The following is a 21,262-nucleotide window of genomic DNA, read 5'->3' as shown; positions in this document are numbered from 1 at the left end:
ATATAAAACTGTAAATACCTAGATGATATTCGGTTCTTGGCAACTCCAAACCAATTGGAAATACCAGTTATTCTGGAAATAATAGCTTTGTTACATACATTGCAAGAGTCTAGTTCTTTCACCGTTCTACCAAATTTTTGCTACACCTTTTTCAAATTTTTATACCCTACACCACAAGGTGGTCAGGGTATTATGTCTTTGTGCATTTGTTTGTAACAGGCAGAAGGAAACGAGATAGACCCATAGTTCCTTTTGATGATCTGCATAGAATCACATTCTGAGTCGATTTATATATGTCCGTCCGTCCGTCTGTCCGTCCGTCCGTCTATCCATGTATTTTTGTAAACAAAGTACAGGCCGCATTTATTGCCCCATCCAGATGAAATTTTGCAGAGATCATTTGTTTGGCCCAAGGACGAACCCTATTGAAATTGGTCAAAATTTAGATGTAGCTCCCATATATATCTTCGTCCGATTTGCCTTTTATTGTGCACCAAACGTGTAATATCAGCCCGAATTGTATGGAATTTTGCATATACACCCAAATTAGGCCTGAAAATATCTACGCCAAATTTGATAGAAATCTGTTCAGATATAGCTATAGCTCCCATGTATATTGTTCATCTGATTTGTTATTTTTGTCCACCGCCGCCGTAATATGCACTCTGTTACAACAATATTTGGGGAAATATATCAAATACAGCTCAGAAATACATTTGCTAAATTTTATCGAGATCGGTTCAGATTTGGATATAGCTCCCATATATAACTTCGTCCGATTTGCCTTTTATTGTGCACCAAACGTCTAATATTTGTCCAAATGGGATGGAATTTGGCACTTACCACCGATTTGAGTCTTGAAGCTAGTATGTCAAATTTGGTGAAGATCGGTTCAGATATAGCTATAGCTTCAATATATACTGTTCATCCGATTTGTTATATTTGTTACCCACAGCCGTAATATGCACTCCGTAACAACGATATTCAGGGAAATATATCAAATACAGCTCAGAAATATCTTTGCCAAATTTTATCGAGATCAATTCCGATTTGGATATAGCTCCCATATATATCTTTATCCGATTTCAAATTAATTGTGCACCAAATGGGCAATACAATTCAGAATTTAAAAGATACAAATGCTTCGGCATATTTAGTCCTTTGAACTTTAAACTATAATTGAATTGAATATATATGATTGAATTCTCTCATAAAAACTTTTAATTGTTATGTGGAGCTCTACTAAATTAGCAAAGTGGTGTAGGGTATCATAAAGTCGGCCCCACCCGTCTTTAAGACTTTCTTTACTGTTTTTTTTTTGAAAATTTGCAAATTCCTTCCATATGGTGGAGGGTAATCCACGTGACTTAAAGTGCAATTTGGTTTAAAATAGTTTTGCTTTGGCACTTTTTGTCTAAAATGAAGATTAATTTACCTTCATACATTATCTGGCATAAACTCACATGAACAATAGCTATGACCCAAATTTTCTGAAAACAGAAAACAAGTTAAAAAGTATCAATCGATTCTGCCGACAGACTAATATCCTTAGTCATTGTTCGATTATTTAAATATCTTTTGACTTCTGATTATTCAAACTGTTGTCTATTTCGTATCGGACCTAAATAAATACGATATAAATATGGGGAAACTTGGAAACATGTTAGAAACTTCCTCGCTGACTTGTTAATATTTAAGAATTGCAAAAAAGAGTGTGAATGAAAGCACGATAAGTGGAGATATTTTTAAGTTTGAGTTATATCATAGCACAAGTTAGATGTTAGAAGAACTCATGGGCCACTATGAGAGAGATAAACAGGTTCCTCCCCCACATTCTCCTCGTTTCTAAAATAGAAGTAAGAGCGAATGGCGCAAGCGTTTTTGACAGTTGAGTTGAGGTTTTGCAATTTTATACTGGGAGCAATTTTCTAGTTAAATTTTATGATTTTTCATCAGTTCTCTATTCCAGAACTGCAAGAATCTAATTTTTATTTTTTATTTTTATACCCTACACCACATAGTGGTAAGGGTATTACGTCTCTGTGCGGTTTTTTGCAAAAGGAAGAAGGAAGCGAGATAGGTCCATAGTTACTTTTGAGGATCTTCATAGAATCACTTTCTGAGTCGATATAAGCATGTCAGTCCGTCCGTCCATGTATTCTTGCGAAGAAAATGCAGATCGCACTTATTATTCGATTGAGATGAAATTTTGGCAACAATATTTGTTTGGCCCAAGGACGAACCCTATTGAAATTATTGATAATCGGATCAGATTTAGATATAGCACCAATTTCGGGTTAATTGTGCACCAAATGGCCAATATTAGCCCAAATGGCCTGAATTTGGGCACATCCAACAAAATTTGGTCTAGAAGCAAGTAAATCAAATTTAGTGAAAATCGGTTCAGATATAGCTATAGCTCCCATATATATGTTTCATCTGATTTGGTGTTTAAGTCCCACATATGCGTAATATGCACCCCACAACAATGATATTTGGTACCAGATATCATTTACATCCCAGAAATACCTCTGCCAAATTTTATGAACATCGGTTCAGATTTGGATATAGCTCCCATGTATTTCTTCAAACGATTTCGGGTTAATTGTGCACAAAATGGTCACTATCAGTCCAAATTACCCGAATTATGGCACATCCGACCGAATGAAGTCTAGAAGCAAGTGAAACCCGGTTCAGATATATATATATGTTTCATCTCATTTGGTGTTTAAGTCCCTCAAATCTGTAATATCCATTGATATATCGGAAATACCTCTGCCAAATTTTATCGAGATCGGCTACGATTTGGATATAGCTCCTAAATATCCTTTAGCCGATTTCAGGTTTATTGTGGAGTGAATTTCAGGACGTACGTTTTTATTTTGCGGAACTCGTCTCCGATATATATTTTTTAATATATCCCTTCTCATACACTCTATAGCAATGTTATTTGGAATAAAAGATTAAAATGTCTCCGTCAAATGTAGTAAAATCGGTTCAGAATTGGATACGCCTCCCATATATTAGTTCACTCTGAAACCAAACTATAACTGCTCTAAAGCCAAATGTTGATAGGTGGTATGACCTACTTCAATTAAATTCTTTCGTTACGGGAGCTCTTCTAAATGTGCATGGTGCTTTACGGTATTATACAGTCGGTCCCGTTCGACTTTTGAATTTTCCTTACTTGTTTACTATTATAAAAGATTTTTTCTTTGTGATATCGAAAAATACTAGAAAATTCCGCATCTCTTGGTATATTTACAATGTTGGTACAATGTGGTATTGGGTGAACTGGTAGTGGTTGAAATCTAAAAGTTGGTATTAGGGTCGCTGTTCATGTGTAGCCTGTACATAAGGATGTGGTTTCGGAAATGTGTATTTTAATTGTGCGAAGAGTACTAAATGGTATTAAAATAAGCTATCGGGCGAAGGAGCAGAGCTGATATCCTGAATTTTGATATTTATATTACTGATGGTATCTGTGATTGAGTTGTTCGAAAGGTTATAAATTGAACTAAATAAAATGTGAAATTTTATATTGCGATTACTGTTGGTGTCTAGGCTTGAGATATAGAAAGCTTTGCAAATGAGTACTAAAATTATACGAAAAGTTCTAAATGTAACCTTAGCCACATTGTACCAAATATAGTATCATTTAGTACTTTTCGTACAATTATAGTACACATTTCCGAAACCAAGCTACATATGAGCAGAGATTTCCCTATTAGATTTCCAGCACTATATGTTACCCCAATACCAAATGGTACCAAATATAGTACTATTTAATACAAAATTGCCACCGACAAGAACCCCAATACACCCTAAACAAAAACTTTTCCAAATTTAGTACAGTTGGCAAACTACACATCTCAAAAACCACCTGCATATACTAAACTTACTTTGTAATCTTGAAATTTGGTATGAGAATCAAGATTACAAAGTAAGTTTAGTATATGCAGGTGGTTTTAGAGATGTGTAGTTTGCCAACTGTACTAAATTTGAAAAAGTTTTTGTTTAGGGTGTACAGGGTTGCCCATATTCGACGGACCCATGTGGCAATGCCATAACTTTTGACAGAGATGTCACATCGCTTAATGACATACCGCGTTTGAAGCGTCAGTCAAAGCAGATTTTGACCATGAACCAATACACGCCACGCGAGCGCTCTGAAATAGTTGAAATTTACATTCAACAGAAGAAGTCAATTGTGAAAACTCAACGTGCTTTTAAAACATTAAAAAATGTGAGAAGTGCGCCTTCTAAGGGACCGTTTTTACGCCACTGAAAATCCTCAGGAGATTCAAGAAGTGCCTCTTCATGACGAAAAAGTCACAGTTTGGTGCGGTATTCTATTTAAGAAGATTTGTATCATTTTAGAACATTTCGTAACTTTAAAGTTCGAACTTCCAAAAATCCTTTCTGCGCTCCATCTTTGAGTCTCATTCCAATAAGCTCGTTCCGTTTGTTCAATAGAAAGTATTATTGAAGTAGATTTTAGTAACGTTATCACACGTCTACGCACTAAGACAGACCGACTTAAGCTTCAGCCGTTTCGTGTGGGAGGGTTGATTCTCTGTACGTAGGATGAACAAGTATAAATTATGGGATAAAATTGTACTAGGATAACTTAAAACTCCGGTGTTATTTTACGATAATTTAGGCCATTCAAAAAAAATCCACTATGCATTCTCACCTTACACCCTTTCAAGTGCCAAAAAATGTGTAGTATTTTGAGTAAATTAAAAACAGTAAAGAAAGTCCTAAAGTCGGGCGAGGCCGACTTTATGATACCCTACACCACTTTGCTAATTTAGTAGAGCTGCGCATAACAATTAAAAGTTTTTATGGGAGAATTCAATCATACACCCTATGATTATAATTATAATTTAAAGTTCAAAGGACTTAATATGCCGAAGCATTTGTATATTTTAAATTCGGACTTGTATTGTCCATTTGGTGCACCATTAATTTGAAATCGGATAAAGATATATATGGGAGCTATATCCAAATCTGAACCGATCTCGATAAAATTAAGCAACTGTATTTCTGAGCTGTATTTGATATATTTCCCCAAATATTGTTGTTACAGAGTGCATATTACAGCTGCGGAGGACAAAAATAACAAATCGGATGTACAATATATATGGGAGCTATAGCTATATCTCAACCGATTTCGATTAAATTTGCCATACTTATTTTCAGGTCCAATCTGATCATACGTGCAAAATTCCATACTATTCGGACTGATATTACACGTTTGGTGCACAATAAAAGGCAAATCGGACGAAGATATATATGGGAGCTATATCTAAAATTTTACCGATTATCTCCAATTTCAATGGGGTTCGTCCTTGGGCCAAACAAATGATTTGTGCAAAATTTCATCTGGATAGGGCAATAAATGCGAACTGTACTTTGTTTACAAAAATACATGGACAGATAAATGGACAGAGGGACGGACATGCATAAATCGACTCAGAATGCGATTCTATGCAGATCATCAAAAGGAACTATGGGTCTATCTCGTTTCCATTTGCCTATTACAAACAAATGCACAAAGACATAATACCCTGACCACCTTGTGGTGTAGGGTATAAAAAATCCCCTATGCATTCTCACCTTACACCCTTTCAAGTGTCAAAATTAAGTAAATAGGAATTTTTTTAAGGCCGAAGAAAAAAGCCTTCTATGTATTCTCACCTTACACCTTTTCAAATGTCAAAAATGTGTAATATTTTGAGAAAATTTAATTTTTTTAAGTAACTTGGAATTTTTCCCTTCATATACAAATATTTTTTATTGATTTTTTAACAGACGCAGAAAAAAGCTAGTTATTTTAAATGTTTTTTATAAGGATTGTATATATAGTATTGGAAAATTAGTAAAAACGCGATGTTGAGCCGTTTTCAAAACTAAACCATTATCAGTTGTTAAAATTGATAATTTTCATTGATTCCATGAGCGCTAGCCTGTTGTTTGAAACATTTGCCATAATCTTCAGCTGCCTGACAATGATCGGACGAAACTTCAATGCCAGCACAAGCGTTAATGATTTCCGAAGCAACTTTCATTTTATCAGCAGCACCATCGGTGACTTTTTCGGCATGTTTTAGAGCAACATCAGTAACAAATTTTCCAGAAGCGTCCATCTAAAGGTAGTAGTACATGACACATTTATCTACAGAGAAGGAAAACTTAAATAAATTACTTACCACTTCGAACTTTTTCATTAGACAGGCACGCAAACATTTTCCTTCCATTGTTGAGGCTGGCTTCCTTCCCACCAATTCCTCTATATCGGCTGTAGGGGAGTAAATTAATTCTTAATATTTGTGCATTTCTTTTCATCATAATTGTTATTAATGCTTATTTAAATAAAACATTTAAAATTACAAAATGTAAATGGATTCAATGCTCACCATCCGTTGCACCAACTTCGGTTTTACATTCTCCGGCTTTCATTTTAAGTTTTTCATGGGCTGCTTGCCTATCGAATTCTCCACGAACCACAACAGCTGCAACAATGCCCATAACAAACAATACTGACAATAGCTTCGACATTTTTCTGATTTGTTGTTTCTTTTAAACGAAAAACAATGTTTTAAACGAAAAACAATAATGTTTATTCCTAAAATTATAAATTTTAACTGCTATCCAATTGCGACTTTCCAGTTATTTATATGAAAAATGAATTATAGTTTTCATATTTTTTATCTAATTATCCAATTGAAAACTACTCATCTGTGAAATTATGGGTTCCGATCTTGAAATTACTTCAAAATTAAGGTAACCTTTTAGTTTTTGAACTTTTAGTTGTCATCTGAAAATTGAAATTTGACTGTGATATTTTATTTTGAACTTCCTATTTGATATGTGCACGCAGAAAAAAAAACGGAGCACCATCTAGATTTCATAGAACCGTTTGTTATTGAATGTGTTTTACAATGTTAGACGCGGACCTCTCGAAATACTTATTTTTCTTTCCATGTTTGTACATTTTACATGAAAAGGTTAATTTTAGTCAAATGAAACATATTCCTATATTGAAGCCATATCTTAATCGAATTTCACGAAATTTGACGAACTTGCTTCTAGACTGAATACGGTAGTATGTGCCATAATCCATCCTATTTTAGCTGATGATACACTTACGGTTCACAATAAGGGTGAAAATAGACAAAATTTTAAAAGCTCGAAATAGAACAAGATTTTGCTCTTGTTCTGCGCTTCGCTACCCCTTTTGATTTTATATGCATTCAAAATTTTATTTACGAACATGGTACAATGAAGAGAAGGTAGGTCAACTTTGAAAAAATTGCAAGTATAGAGGTCTACCTGTTTGGCTTGTAATGTCAGAATTACTATCAAAACAATAAAAAAACAAACAACTTGTTGCATTGATTTTGAATAAATAATTTAAAACCGCGAAAACTGAATGAATGGTCAAAATTTCTTTTCAATATCATCTTCTATATATCTTTTATGGTTTATTTCGCGACAAAAACTGTAGATTTTGTCGATGCATTCATTGCAATAAGCATTTTGAAAACACCCGAATTTGAATATTTTCTGAACAATTTTTTATTATTGAAAAGAAGACACAAACATAAGCAAATGAAGTTGACATATGAAGCCAGAAAAATAAAAAAATTTAAATCATATGGTAGTTCTGCCTACCTTGAATACATTGTACCATGGTACAATGAATTCAAGGTAGGGCCATGGTACAATGAATTCAAGGTAGGGTCATGCAGGTCATGATATCGATCATATACAATAGGTATACACTTTCTATACCCTACACAACTTAGTGGTAAGGGTATTATGTCTTTGTGCATTTGTTTTTAACATGGAGAAGGAAGCGATATAGACCCATAGTCACTTTTGGGAATCTTCTTAGAATCACTTTCTGAGTCGATTTATGCACATCAGTCCGTATGTCCATATATTCTTGTGAACAAAATGCAGGTCGCGTTTATTATCCGGTTGAGATGAAATTATCCAAACTATATTTGTTTAGTCCGAGGATGAACCCTATCGAATCGGATAATCGGATCAGATTTAGATATAGCTCCTATATTTCTTCAAGCGATTTCGGTTTAATTGTGCACCAAATGGCCAATATAAGTCCAAATGACCTGAATTTTGGCACATCCCACCGAATTCAGTCGAAAAGCAAGTAAATCAAATTTGGTTGAGATATGAATATAGCTCACATATACATATGTATATGTTTCATCCGATTTTGTGTTTAAGTTCCCCACATTCGTAATATGCACCCCGCAAGAATGATGTATGGTATCGGATATGCCAAATTTTATCAAGATCGGTTCAGATTTGGATATAACTACCATATATATCTTCAACGGATTTCGAGTTAATTGTGCACCAAATGGCTAATATCATCCAAATAACATGAATTTTTGAATATCTAACCGAATTCAGTCCAGAAGCAAGTACATCAAATTTGATGAATATCGGTTGATATATAGCTATAGCTCCCATATATATGTTTCATCCGATTTGGTGTTTAAGTCCCTCACATTCGTAATATGCATTCAACAACAATGATTCAATGGTACTAGATATCTTATAGAGCCCGGAAATACCTTTGCCAAATTTCTTCCTGATCGGCTAAGATTAGATTATAGCTCCCATATATATCCTAAATCCGATTTCAGGTTTATTGTCCAAATAATGGCTAATAGCAGCCCAAATGGAGTGAATTTCGGGACGTACGTTTTCATTTTGTGCAACTTTTCTCCGATATATATATTTTTTCATATAATCCTTCTCATGCACTCTATAGCAATGTTATTTTGTATAAAAGATTAAAATGTTTCCGTCAAATGAAAGGGCAAGCAGCCCTGTAATATTCTCTTTAATATTTAATTTAATATTAGAATAGTTAAGAATAATTGTGTGGCTGCGATTAGGTTAAGTTAGATTAGTTTTTGGCACTGAAGAAACATATTTGTTCAATTAAATCAGAATTCAAACAATAATCGAAGGATAAGATTGTATTATTTTCTCCCTTTCGTACATTTGGTATTTCGAGCCGGATAGTGAATCGAAACTACATCTAAAGAATTAGGTTGTTCTTTCTTTTTTCACTTTATATTTGATCCCTCGAGCCGGACAGAGGAGTGAATTGAGAACCGAAGAGCGAGTTTGAATTCTCTTCTCAATTTTAAATAGTATTATCAAACTTAGATCAAGTTCATAGATCGACAATATCGGTCCACTCCTTCTGATACATTCACTACCGAAGATAATTTACATCGTAGTACAAGAGAGGATCATGCTATTTTATTTAAACTTTGCAAGTCGTAATACTTTATCAGTGTTAGGTAAATTGGAAAGAGGGCCACTCCTTCTGGTAATAACTCTTTTTTTTCTTTTTTTTTTTCAAATTTTACCCATACCAATATTTCTTCCAACACAATATCTGGTATGAGGATTAAATATATCGACACACCCCTTCTTGTACCTCACCGACAAAGGGTCACAATTTTCAATACTCATGTCTATTATAACTGGCGAAAAAAGTCTTCGATTTCTCTCAACCAGAAATCTGATGTGAATATGGAATTAACGGCCCGCTCATTCCTCTATTAGATTGCTGGTTTGTTTACATTCCCAAGGTTTGGAATTAAAGATTTTTATTTTTCGCAAAAAAAAAACTATACAAGAGAATCTTTGTAAAAACATGTTTTACTCCATAGAAATATGTGCTGCATTTCTTAGAAAGAATTAAACAAAAACAAGTAAAAAAACATTAAGTTCGGCCGGGCCAAACTTGTAATACCCTCCACCTTAGGATAAAGGAAACATTAGAAGAAATGTGGCAAAAACCATTAAAATACCGAATATCGGGAGGTACCATTATATTGGGGCTATTCCAAAACGTAGACCTATACATGCAATGTTTTGCCACACGCACAGGGACCCGTTATGACCTACTAATACCAATTTTCAGACAAATCTGTGAAAAAATGTGGCATAAATCATCAAAATACCGAAAATCGTGAGGTACCGTTATATGGGAACTATACCAGAACGTGGACCGATATATCTCATTTTCAATACCAACCATCCTAGACACAATTCAAATTGCTCTGCTAAATTTTGGCGCTCTACGTCAAATAATGTGGGCTGTATCGTGATTTCAACAGACAGACGGACAGACACACGGACAGACAGACGGACATCGTTATATCGACTTAGAATTTTATGCTGATTATGAACATATATACTTTATGGGGTCTACGACGAATATTTAAAGATATTACAAACGGAATGACAAAGTTAATATACCCTCCTTTCCAAGGTGGAGGGTATAATAAGTAAGCAAAGGCTATAGTCGTGTGGGGCCGACCATATGATACCCTACAATACTACACTATTCTAGAAGCTCCCTTATGTCCAAATCCATTTTGGAAGATTTCGCTTTTGAAATTATGTCACGGAACACTGCTCAGATATTACCCTTAACATTTTGACCAGAAACATTTGCCCTATATTTACGCACTCCATGGTGCTGTTGGTCCATTCCAACTCCTAAATATATTGCGGACATCTTTAGAAACCATTTACATAGACCTTCTGGGTCTAACCCTTCTCTTATGAAAATGTTCGTGAGGATCGGACGATAATTGCAATCTGTATATAATATTCGAGGTTTAATGGAAAATTCGAGTTTTATTTAACACAAATGTTATGCTCTATTTCATCCACTCAGTATTACCCGATGACCATCAAAATTGGAAGGCTCCTGCACAGCCCTAAGCTCTAATACCACGCTAACTTCCGCGCCGATTGGTCTATAATTGCGATCTGTAGAGTAACTACAAAATCAGGAAGTTGCTCAACCTAAATATTATGCAATCATCTCCAAAAGCAATATGCTTCTATTCTGGCCCTAGCCCCACGTCCATTCTAAATAAAGATCGATCGATGAAGATCGGGCCATAATTGCGACCTGTAGAGTGATTACAAACTATCATGGACAGACGAACGGACGGAAATAGGAAGATCCATATACACTATCCTATGTGGGAAACCAATATTTCGAGGTGTTACATAAGTTTTGCCCCAATCAAACTTATAACACCCCCAACACCTAGTGTTGTAGGATATAAAGAGCCAACAAAATTTTTGAAATATTTGATGATAATGGAAAACATTTATTACTACAATTCAACAATTGGACCAAAGGATAATTGCAATAAATATATATTAAAACAGGGTTACAGGGTCAGATAATAAACTTTCCAAACAACATTTAACAATTAAAACTGATAATTTTCATCGATTCCATGTGCGTTAGCCTCGTGTTTGAAGCACTTGCCATAATCTTCAGCCGCTTGACAATGATCCGATGAGACTTCAATGCCAGCACAAGCATTGATAATTTCCGAAGCAACTTGCATTTTATTAGCTGCACCTTCGGTTACTTTTTCGGCATGTTTCAGGGCAACATCGGCAACGAACTTGCCCGAGTCATCCATCTTAAGGGGGGATGGGAATTATTACACCGGTATTACTATGAAATAGCCATGCATACAACTCACCACTTCAAATTTCTTCATCAGACATGCACGCATACACTTTCCTTCCATTGTTGAAGCGGGTTTCCTGCCCACCATTTCTCCAATGTCGGCTATGGTTTTTAAGAGTTTTTTGTTTTGATCATTGATGATATTTTATTGGGATTGGAATTAATCATAAAAATTTGTAAATAATTAGTATTGGAATATGAATTTAAAGAATAGTCCAAAGAGATTACCATCCGTTGCGCCTACTTCTGTTTTACATTGTTCGGCTTTAGATATAAATTTAGCAATGGCCTCATTTTTATCGAATTCACCGCGAACTATCACAGCTCCAACAACACACATAACAGTAAGAGTTAGCAAATGTTTCGCCATTGTTTTGTATAATTTTATTTCAAGTTCTAGGCTGGTGCTCGAATTCTGAATTTGAACTGCTATTCAAATTCTACTTCCTTCAGATATTTATGTAAAAGAAAAGATCTCTTAAATCTCATATTTATAATTAAAATTTACTCACGCGTTAAATTATAGTTTACTAATTGGAAATTAACAAAATACTACTCAATCGTAGCAACATATTCTTTCCTAGTATTATGGAATTATTTTCTTGGAAATTATTGTTTTACTATTGGAATTCATTCATCTCCGAAATTTGGCGTTCTTTGAACTTTGGATTTTAAATTAGGTAAAAAGAAGAGTCATTCAATAGTTATGTCATAGGAGCCATGAAAACAAAGTTCAGTTTCAGTTTAATACGTTGAGAATGTAAACAATTTTTAATAGGGAACAAAGTATAATTGTTTTAATTTTTTTTTGTCATTATGAATAATTTTCAAATTTAATCACAATGACGTATTTTGACAGCAGATTAGCCACGTGTAGGCTATAGCCAAAATCAGTATTCAACCAAGCAAAGTTATCATCCGGCATAAAGGTGCAAGTACATATAACGCTTTTTACTAGCTTTATTCATAGGATGACTTCTTTATAATAGAACACAGGAGCTTTAGGCAGACTTAGTTCAATTTCGCCCCATAATTTGTACTTTGTTCTCTTACGGAGAAGCCAGACGATGACTTAAGCCAGTTAAAAAAGTCTTTTATGTATTATCGAAAAAACTCGAATCAAAAGATTTCATTCCTAATATATGTATCAATGCTAGGTCAGGTGCGAAAATGGACAATCTCGTTCCACTCCATCAAGTACCTCCCCCACAAACGGTGAAAATTTTGAATAATTACAACTCTTATAAAATGTGATGTAAGAGACCGATTGTCTTCAAATTTCACACATCTCAATATTTTTATCAACCCAAGGTGTTAAGATGCAATATACCGGTCCGCTCCTTCTGGTACCTCCCCCACAAACAGTCGAAATTTTCACAGCAAGAGAAAGAATAATCCGATTTTACTCCAACTTTGCAAATCCTAGTATTTGCGTCAGTGCTACGTCAGGTGCAAAAATGGACTATATCGGTTAACTCAATCAAGTACCTCCCCACAAAGGGTCAAAATTTTGAATAATTACTATAAGAGTTGTAATTATTCAAAATTTTGAAATTTTTGAAATTTGCTATAAGAGCCCGGTTGTCTTCAAATTTCACACATCCCAATATTTTTATTAACCCATGGTCTGATACCAAGATGGAATACATCGGCCCACTCCTTCTGTTACCTCCCCCACAAAAGGTCGAAATTAAAACCAGTAAAGAAAGCCTTATGCCATGTTTACGTTAGAACTTTTTGTAGGGTTAACCTACTTTGAGGGGATTTATTTGAAGTAAAAGTAATGGATATGACAATTTAAATCCAAATCCAGTGGGTTAACCCTCATATATATAAACGTACTGTTAAAGTCGGGCGGGGCGACTTTATGATACCCTACACCACTTTGCCAATTTAGTAGAGCTCCACATAACAATTATAAGTTTTTATGATTATAATTATAATTAAAATTGCCGAAGCATTTGTATCTTTTAAATTCGGATTTGTATTGCCCATTTGGTGCACAATTAATTTGAATTCGGATAAAAATATATATGGGAGCTATATCCAAATCGGAACCGATCTCGATAAAATTTGGCAAAGATATTTCTGAGCTGCATTTGATATATTTCCCTGAATATCGTTGTTACGGAGTGCATATTACGGTTGTGGGTAACAAATATAATAAATCGGATGAACAATATATGTGGAAGCTATAGCTATATCTGAATCGATCTTCACCAAATTTGACATACAAGCTTCTAGACTCAATTTGGTCGTAAGTGCCAAATTCCATCACATTTAGACAAATATTAGACGTTTGGGGCACAATAAAAGATAAATCGGACGAAGTTATATCCAAATCTGAACCGATGTATTTGATATATTTCCCAAATATTGTTGTTGCAGAGTGCATATTACGGATGCGGAGGACAAAAATAACAAATCGGATGAACAATATATATGGGAGCTATAGCTATATCTGAACCGATTTCGATCAAATTTGGCATACTTGTTTTCAGGCCTAATTTGGGTGTATATGCAAAATTTCATACAATTCGGGCTGATATTACACGTTTGGTGCACAATAAAATGAAAATCGGAGGAAGATATATATGGAAGCTATGTCTAAATTTTGACCGATTATCTCCAATTTCAATGGGGTTCGTCCTTGGGCCAAACAAAATATCTTTGCAAAATTTCATCTGGATCGGGCAATAAATGCGACCTGTACTTTGTTTAAATCGACTCAGAATGTGATTCTATGCAGATCATCAAAAGGAACTATGGGTCTATCTCGTTTCCTTTTGCCTGTTACAAACAAATGCACAAAGACATAATACCCTGACCACCTTGTGGTGTAGGGTATAAAAAAATACAAACAAAAAATGTTTTCTGCACAGAAAGAGAAGTCATAATTCGATTTTGCTCCAACTTTGCAAATCCGAATATTTGCATCAGTTCTAGGTCAAGTGCCTCCCCCACAAAGCGTAAAATTTTGAATAATTATAGCCCTTATAAAATGTGATCTAAGAATTCGATTGTCTTAAAATGTCGCACATCCAAATATTTTTATAAACCAAAGATCCGATTCCATTCAGACTTCAGTACATGGCAATATTTCCATTAACACAAGATGTATTATAAAGATGGTAGAGATCGGACGATTTTATTTTAAACATACAAACATTTTTGAAAACAAAAGATCTCTTGTGAAAATGACATATATCTGCGAACCCCTTCTGGAGTACAATTTTCGCTTTCACCAGAAATCTGAGATGAATATGGAATTTAAGAATTCGCATAAAAAAATTACTGCAGAACCTACTGCATAGAAGGTCAACAATTTGTATAATCATAACACAAGTCAAAATATATTTTAATAATCGAACATTGGCTGAGGGTATAAATCTGTCGGCTAAACCGAGTGATACTTTTTAACTTGTTGAAATATGGTAAAAAGTACTAAATGGTATTACATTTGGTATTTGGGAACAGGGTAGAGCTTGGGAAACTCGTACTAAAAGTGTACGAAAAGTAATAAAATGTACTAAATACTTATTTAGTCGTATAAAGCGACCACAAAGTGCTAAAGCTCTGATTTTTATACCCTACACCACACTGTGGTCAGGGTTATTATTTGCGCATTTGTTTGTAACATAAACAAGGAAACGAGATAGACCCATAGTTACTTTTGAGAATCCTCATAGAATAATTTTCTGTCGGTCCATGTTTTTTTTAACCTCCACCATAGTATGGTGGGTATATTAAGTTTGTCATTCCGTTTGTAAAACCTTGAAATATACATTTTAGACCCTACAAAGTATATATGTTCTTGATCAGCCGTCTCTGGAACTCACTTTAGCTTCCGAACGAAATGAAGTAGATTGATAAAATTTTACTCAAATGTATATTATGTCTGCAGAACTTTTGGTATTGAAAATGGGCCATGTAGGTCCACGTTTTGGTATAGCCCCTATATAATGGTACCTCCCTATTTTCAGTATTTTGGTGATTTAAGCGACATTATTCACCGGAAGTGTTTCAAATTTGGGATTTGAAGTTCGTAATGGATACTACAGCCTGTGACAGAAAATTATCTGTTCGAGTCCACGTTTGCGTATAGCCCTCATATAACAGTACCTCCCGATATTCGGTGTTTTGATGATTTTAGCGACATTATTTACCGGAACTGTTTCAAATTTGGTACTTGAAGTTCGTAATGGATACTACAGCCTAAAACAGAAAATTGTCCGTGCTGGTCCACGTTTTGGTATATCCCCCATATAATGGTACCTCCCTATACTCGGTATTTTGATGATTTTAGCTACATTTTTTACCGATTTTTTCATGTTTCGCATTTGAATATTGCTTATGACAAAAGTTGGCCATGCAAGTTCCAGATGGTGGAGGGAATTCAAAGTGCAGCCCGGCCGAACTTACAGTTTTTTTTTTTTTTTTTTTTTTTTGAACAAAGTACAGGTCGCATTTATGAGCCGATCAAGATGAAATTTTGCACAAATCAATTGTTTGGCCCAATGACGGACCCTATTGAAATAGGATGAAATTTGGCACATGCGACCATATGAGCCGAGAATCAAGTGTGTCAAATTTGAAATTTGAATTTTGGTGAAAATCGGTTCAGATAGCTGCCATATATATTCATGAACTCCATAACAACAATTTTCGGTAAAAGAGATCAAATAAAGCTCAGCAATACCTTTGTCAAATTTCACAGAGATCGCCTTAGATTTGGATATAGCTAGATATATAAGCTTTGCACCAAATTTTTAATATCAGCCCAAATTAAATAGATTTTGGCACATCAGCCTGAAAGAAAGAGTGTCAAATCTGGTTAAAATCGGTTCAGATATAACTATAAATTTCATATATATTTTAATTCGATTCCTTACAACCGAAAAATGCACTGCGAAACAATAATATTTTGTGCCAGCCAACAGAGTCAGCAAAAATTTTTTTTTTTTTTTTTTTTTTTGAATTTCGATAAGAAATATTCTATACACTGCGTCGGAAGAGTTTCGACATTCAAGACGATAATATTTTCATTAATTCGTCTGCAATATGACCAGTTCATAGACCTTGGTCCATACCAGGTGACTTCCTACAACGTTAACCATGCCAGTTAACCATTCAACCTTATCAATCCCATATTCCTACAGGTCTTATTCAGCATATGTGTCCCCTGGGGAAGAGCTAATTACAGTTAATCCTGTTAGAGAATGAAGGAAGGTTAAATATTCCAAATAGTTTATTATGGAAATTAAATATTATTTTTTTCAAATATATTTTATTAATTTTTGATTGAAACAAAATATTTTATTTGATCTTATTACAAGGATTTGAAAAAAAAACCATTATGTTTGCTAAACATTGACATCCAATCCAATAGGAAATATCAATTTCCAACTCTCAGATGACGTAAATAAAACCACTTAACATTGAAAACTTCAAGGTCACTTTCGGTACTTCATCATTTTATATTATTTTTTGTTTCAGTTTCGATCATAACCCATAATTTCACAGTTGAATAAATTTGAATTGGGGAATGAAAATATTAGTTTATTTTTCTGCATAAATATCTGGGAAAATCGAAATTAAATTACAGTTGGAATTCGAAATTCAAACATTGAACATCAACTTTATAACTGTTTGCAGTTCAAAACAAGACAATTCATATAGCAATGGCTAAATTGTTGGTAGTACTGGCTGTTATGTGCATTGTTGCGGCTGCAGTTGTTCGTGGAGAATTCGATAAAACGGCAGCTCGTGAAAAGCTCAAAACTAAAGCCGCTGAATGTAAAACGGAAGTTGGGGCTACTGATAGTAAGTTATATTGCTGGATTTTCAGGCCATGAACGTCCTCTCACTTAGAAGAGTGTCTAATTTGTCTAGGCAAATCAGAATGTTGGGTGTATTTCAATCAAAATTAATGATAAAAATTAATTTGTTGACACAAAATATTATTTTTTATAAAAAACAAAGTTTATTTATTAGTGGAGTTTATTTATTGCACTGTTTACCTGGAGGAAAGGCAGGAAAGTTTCTTACTGTAGGAGTTTCTAAAAAGAAAAGTTTCTGACCTTTGTCGAAAAAAAAAATGAATAATTAATTTTGAAATAAATTTTCTTGCAGCCGATATTGAGGAACTTGTTGGTAAGAAGCCAGCTTCAACTATGGAAGGAAAATGTTTGCGTGCCTGTCTAATGAAGAAGTTCGAAGTTGTGAGTAAATTCGTTAGCAGCATGACCTTTTATCTATCAATGTCTGTGTGTGTTAATTCACTTGTGCACTTTTCTTCAGATGAATGATTCTGGCAAATTTGTTTCGGACGTTGCTCTAAAACATGCCGAAAAAGTTACCAATGGCGCTGCTGATAAAATGAAGGTAGCTACGGAAATTATCAACGCTTGTGCCGGCATTGAAGTCTCATCGGATCATTGTCAAGCGGCTGAAGATTATGGCAAATGTTTCAAACAACAAGCTAACGCTCATGGAATCGATGAAAGTTATGAATATTAATTTTGGCTAATTGTGAAATGCCGATATTTTTTTCTGTTCTTTTAAAGTAATTAATTATCTAAATATATAACAAATAATGCATACGAAGTTTGTTTAAGTTTTCAAGGGTGATGTTTTCTAATAGTGGTCCCACACTGGAGCCGTTTTCGCATTACTCCATTATAAAGCTGTAAATTCCATTTACTCTTCCACTGTTTTTTATACCCTACACCACAAGGTGGTCAGGGTATTATGTCTTTGTGCATTTGTTTGTAACAGGCAGAAGGAAACGAGATAGACCCATAGTTCCTTTTGATGATCTGCATAGAATCACATTCTGAGTCGATTTATGCATGTCCGTCCCTCTGTCCATTTATCTGTCCATGTATTTTTGTAAACAAAGTACAGGTCGCATTTATTGCCCGATCCAGATGAAATTTTGCACAGATCATTTGTTTGGCCCAAGGACGAACCCTATTGAAATTGGAAATAATCGGTCAAAATTTAGATATAGCTCCCATATATATCTTCGTCCGATTTGCCTTTTATTGTGCACCAAACGTGTAATATCAGCCCGAATTGTATGAAATTTTGCATATACACCCAAATTAGGTCTGAAAATATGTATGCCAAATTTGATTGAAATCGGTTCAGATATAGCTATAGCTCCCATATATATTGTTCATCCGATTTGTTATTTTTTTCCACCGCCGCCGTAATATGCACTCTGCAATAACAATATATGGGGAAATATATCAAATGGAGCTCAGAAATACACTTGCTAAATTTTATCGAGATCGGTTCAGATTTGGATATAGCTCCCATATATAACTTCGTCCGATTTACCTTTTATTGTGCACCAAATGTCTAATATTTGTCCAAATGGAATGGAATTTGGCACTTACGACCGAATCGGGTCTAGAAGGTAGTATGTCAAATTTGGTAAAGATCGGTTCAGATGTAGCTATAGCTCCCATATATATAGTTCATCCGATTTGTCATATTTGTTACCCACAGCCGTTGTATGCACTCCATAACAACGATATTCAGGGAAATATATCAAATATAGCTCAGAAATATCTTTGCCAAATTTTATCGAGATCGGTTCAGATTTGGATATAGCTCCCATATATATCTTTATCCGATTTCAAATTAATTGTGCACCAAATGGGCAATACAATTCCGAATTTAAAAGATACAAATGCTTCGGTATATTTAGTCCTTTGAACTTTAAATTATAATTATAATCATAGCGTGTATGTTTGAATTCTCCCATAAAAACTTTAATTTGTTATGTGGAGCTCTACTAAATTAGCAAAGTGGTGTAGGGTATCATAAAGTCGGCCCCGCCCGACTTTAAGGCTTTCTTTACTGGTTTTTTTTTTTTTTTTTGATATTATTTGAATTAAACATGACGATATTATTTTTTTTCAAGTTAATAAATTAATGCTAAGGACATCTGCGGGGGATTCTCTAACCTATTTTTTGAGCTTCCGACAAATCTCGTTAACATTAAAACGTAACATTATGAATGAAATGTCGGAATGTCATTGTCAGCATTGTGGCTATGGGTAGGACTTAGCGACTACTTTATTTAGGTCATTAACTAGCCGAAAAGCTTCGTAAATTACCGAAATTATGAATATGTTTATGTCCTAGGTCTTCTTTATCGCCCTCACATATTTCGTACGAAGATAGACTAATGAATGAACAGACGAAGAAACGATTTTACCGCTTATCATCGAACAATTCGCCTAGGTCGTTTCAGGGGTATTAGTGGAAATACTGAAGTCACTCAAATCAAAGATATATTATACAATAAAATCTCCCATCATTGTTGCTTTGATTCAATAGATGGCGTTGGTAGTAGAATAATAAGTTATGTCACCATATCGTGATTGGCCGAAACTTCCTATAAATTTTAATGCCAGTGGATAGTAGATTTCATAAGCTTTCCATAGGTACCCATATTGTGCCGGTAGAATTGTCCTGGAAGGCATACTGGCCAATGGAGTTATCCTGTTCCAAGGATACTTCCAGAAATGACTATATACCTCGAAAGTGGCCGGAATTTCCTATAATATTCTTAATACCAATGAATAGTAGACTTCATAAGCTTTCCGTAGGTACCCATATTGTACCGGCAGAATTGTCCTGGAAGGCACAGTTTGGTGTAAACTTGTCCTGGCACATGGTATTGTGCTACGAGTTAATGGGTGTATGTAGCCTTACAATCTTTGGAATATAATTTAATTATGATTATATAATGCATTTTGTTAGCGTTTTTATACGATAAGTAATTAAAATTCAAAAATATAAAGAAAAAAAAAACAATTTTTATGTAGCTCTGTTAACGCTAACATAGCTATGTCATTTTCTCTGTTAAATTCGTGGCTAGTTAAATTCAGAATTTATCGTAACGGACTTCGAAGTTTTATAGTTTTATGATTTTGTCCAAATCTAAAATATAAACAATGGTAGGATATTTGTCAATTGAATTCTTAAAAAAAGAAAAAAAAAATGTTTTCCAAGACGAGGACGAACTTTCAATACCCTCCAAAATGAGGAAAAGAAAATCTTTAAAAATAAAAATATACAGATTGGATATTGAATCCACTTTCATTTTCGCTAGTGAAATCTATAGTCTTTAAAATACCCTAAAGTATGTGGTATTAATTTTTTGCTACAGTGTAATATGTTGCGAGTTATAAATACCAAATTTAAAAAATTGTTAAAAAGAAATACATATAAGCTAAAATTACCAAAATACCAACAATTCGAAGGTACCGATATATGGGCCTATTCCAACTGTCTTCTGCCACAAAAGACAGAGCCTAATCGTATCCTCAATTAAATTCTTGTATAGTTGGCAAAGGCGTTGTGGGCCAATGCTTCTTAATAAAATCATATTCCAATCTGAACCGATTTCAATATAATTTGACAACATTTACTTTTACACAAAATTACACAACGTGTTTGGTGCATGAAATATGTGAAATCGTCCGAAAATATGTATGAGAGCTATATCCAAATCTTAATCGATTTCTAATTAATTTGTCAAATTTATTATTGTAACCAAATTCTGCCACACATTCTGAATTTCATACATACATACATATTGCGTTGGGTGCATCAGATATAAATATCCATAACTGAACAGATTTTAATATAATTTCACAAATTTATTTTATGATCAAATCC

The 21,262-nt window shown here is 34.3% G+C and overlaps 3 protein-coding genes across 3 annotated transcripts; 1 reads left to right on the top strand and 2 right to left on the bottom strand.

Annotated features, from left to right (window-relative positions):
* Positions 1-5,780: 5,780 nt before the first annotated feature.
* Positions 5,781-6,618, bottom strand: LOC131800353 (general odorant-binding protein 28a-like). The gene is made up of 3 exons (XM_059127714.1): positions 6,423-6,618; positions 6,216-6,304; positions 5,781-6,152 (listed from the first exon to the last, which is right to left on the bottom strand). The coding sequence occupies exons 1-3, from the start codon at positions 6,562-6,564 to the stop codon at positions 5,934-5,936; spliced, it is 450 nt and encodes a 149-aa protein (XP_058983697.1). The 5' UTR covers positions 6,565-6,618; the 3' UTR covers positions 5,781-5,933.
* A 4,613-nt stretch (positions 6,619-11,231) lies between these two features.
* Positions 11,232-11,975, bottom strand: LOC101895048 (general odorant-binding protein 28a). The gene is made up of 3 exons (XM_005188731.4): positions 11,792-11,975; positions 11,577-11,665; positions 11,232-11,513 (listed from the first exon to the last, which is right to left on the bottom strand). Exons 1-3 carry the CDS (start codon positions 11,931-11,933, stop codon positions 11,295-11,297), a joined length of 450 nt encoding a protein of 149 aa, XP_005188788.2. The 5' UTR covers positions 11,934-11,975; the 3' UTR covers positions 11,232-11,294.
* A 5,179-nt stretch (positions 11,976-17,154) lies between these two features.
* LOC101894565 (general odorant-binding protein 28a) lies at positions 17,155-18,165 on the top strand. Its single transcript, XM_005188728.4, has 3 exons — positions 17,155-17,386; positions 17,696-17,784; positions 17,864-18,165. The coding sequence occupies exons 1-3, from the start codon at positions 17,245-17,247 to the stop codon at positions 18,080-18,082; spliced, it is 450 nt and encodes a 149-aa protein (XP_005188785.2). The 5' UTR covers positions 17,155-17,244; the 3' UTR covers positions 18,083-18,165.
* The last annotated feature ends 3,097 nt before the right edge of the window (positions 18,166-21,262 follow it).

The sequence above is a fragment of the Musca domestica genome, unplaced genomic scaffold (genome assembly GCF_030504385.1).
Source record: "Musca domestica strain aabys unplaced genomic scaffold, Musca_domestica.polishedcontigs.V.1.1 47, whole genome shotgun sequence".
In the NCBI taxonomy this organism is placed as follows: Eukaryota; Metazoa; Arthropoda; class Insecta; order Diptera; family Muscidae; genus Musca; species Musca domestica.
Note: the sequence above shows the minus strand (reverse complement) of the source record. Positions and strands in the feature narration are given on the sequence as shown.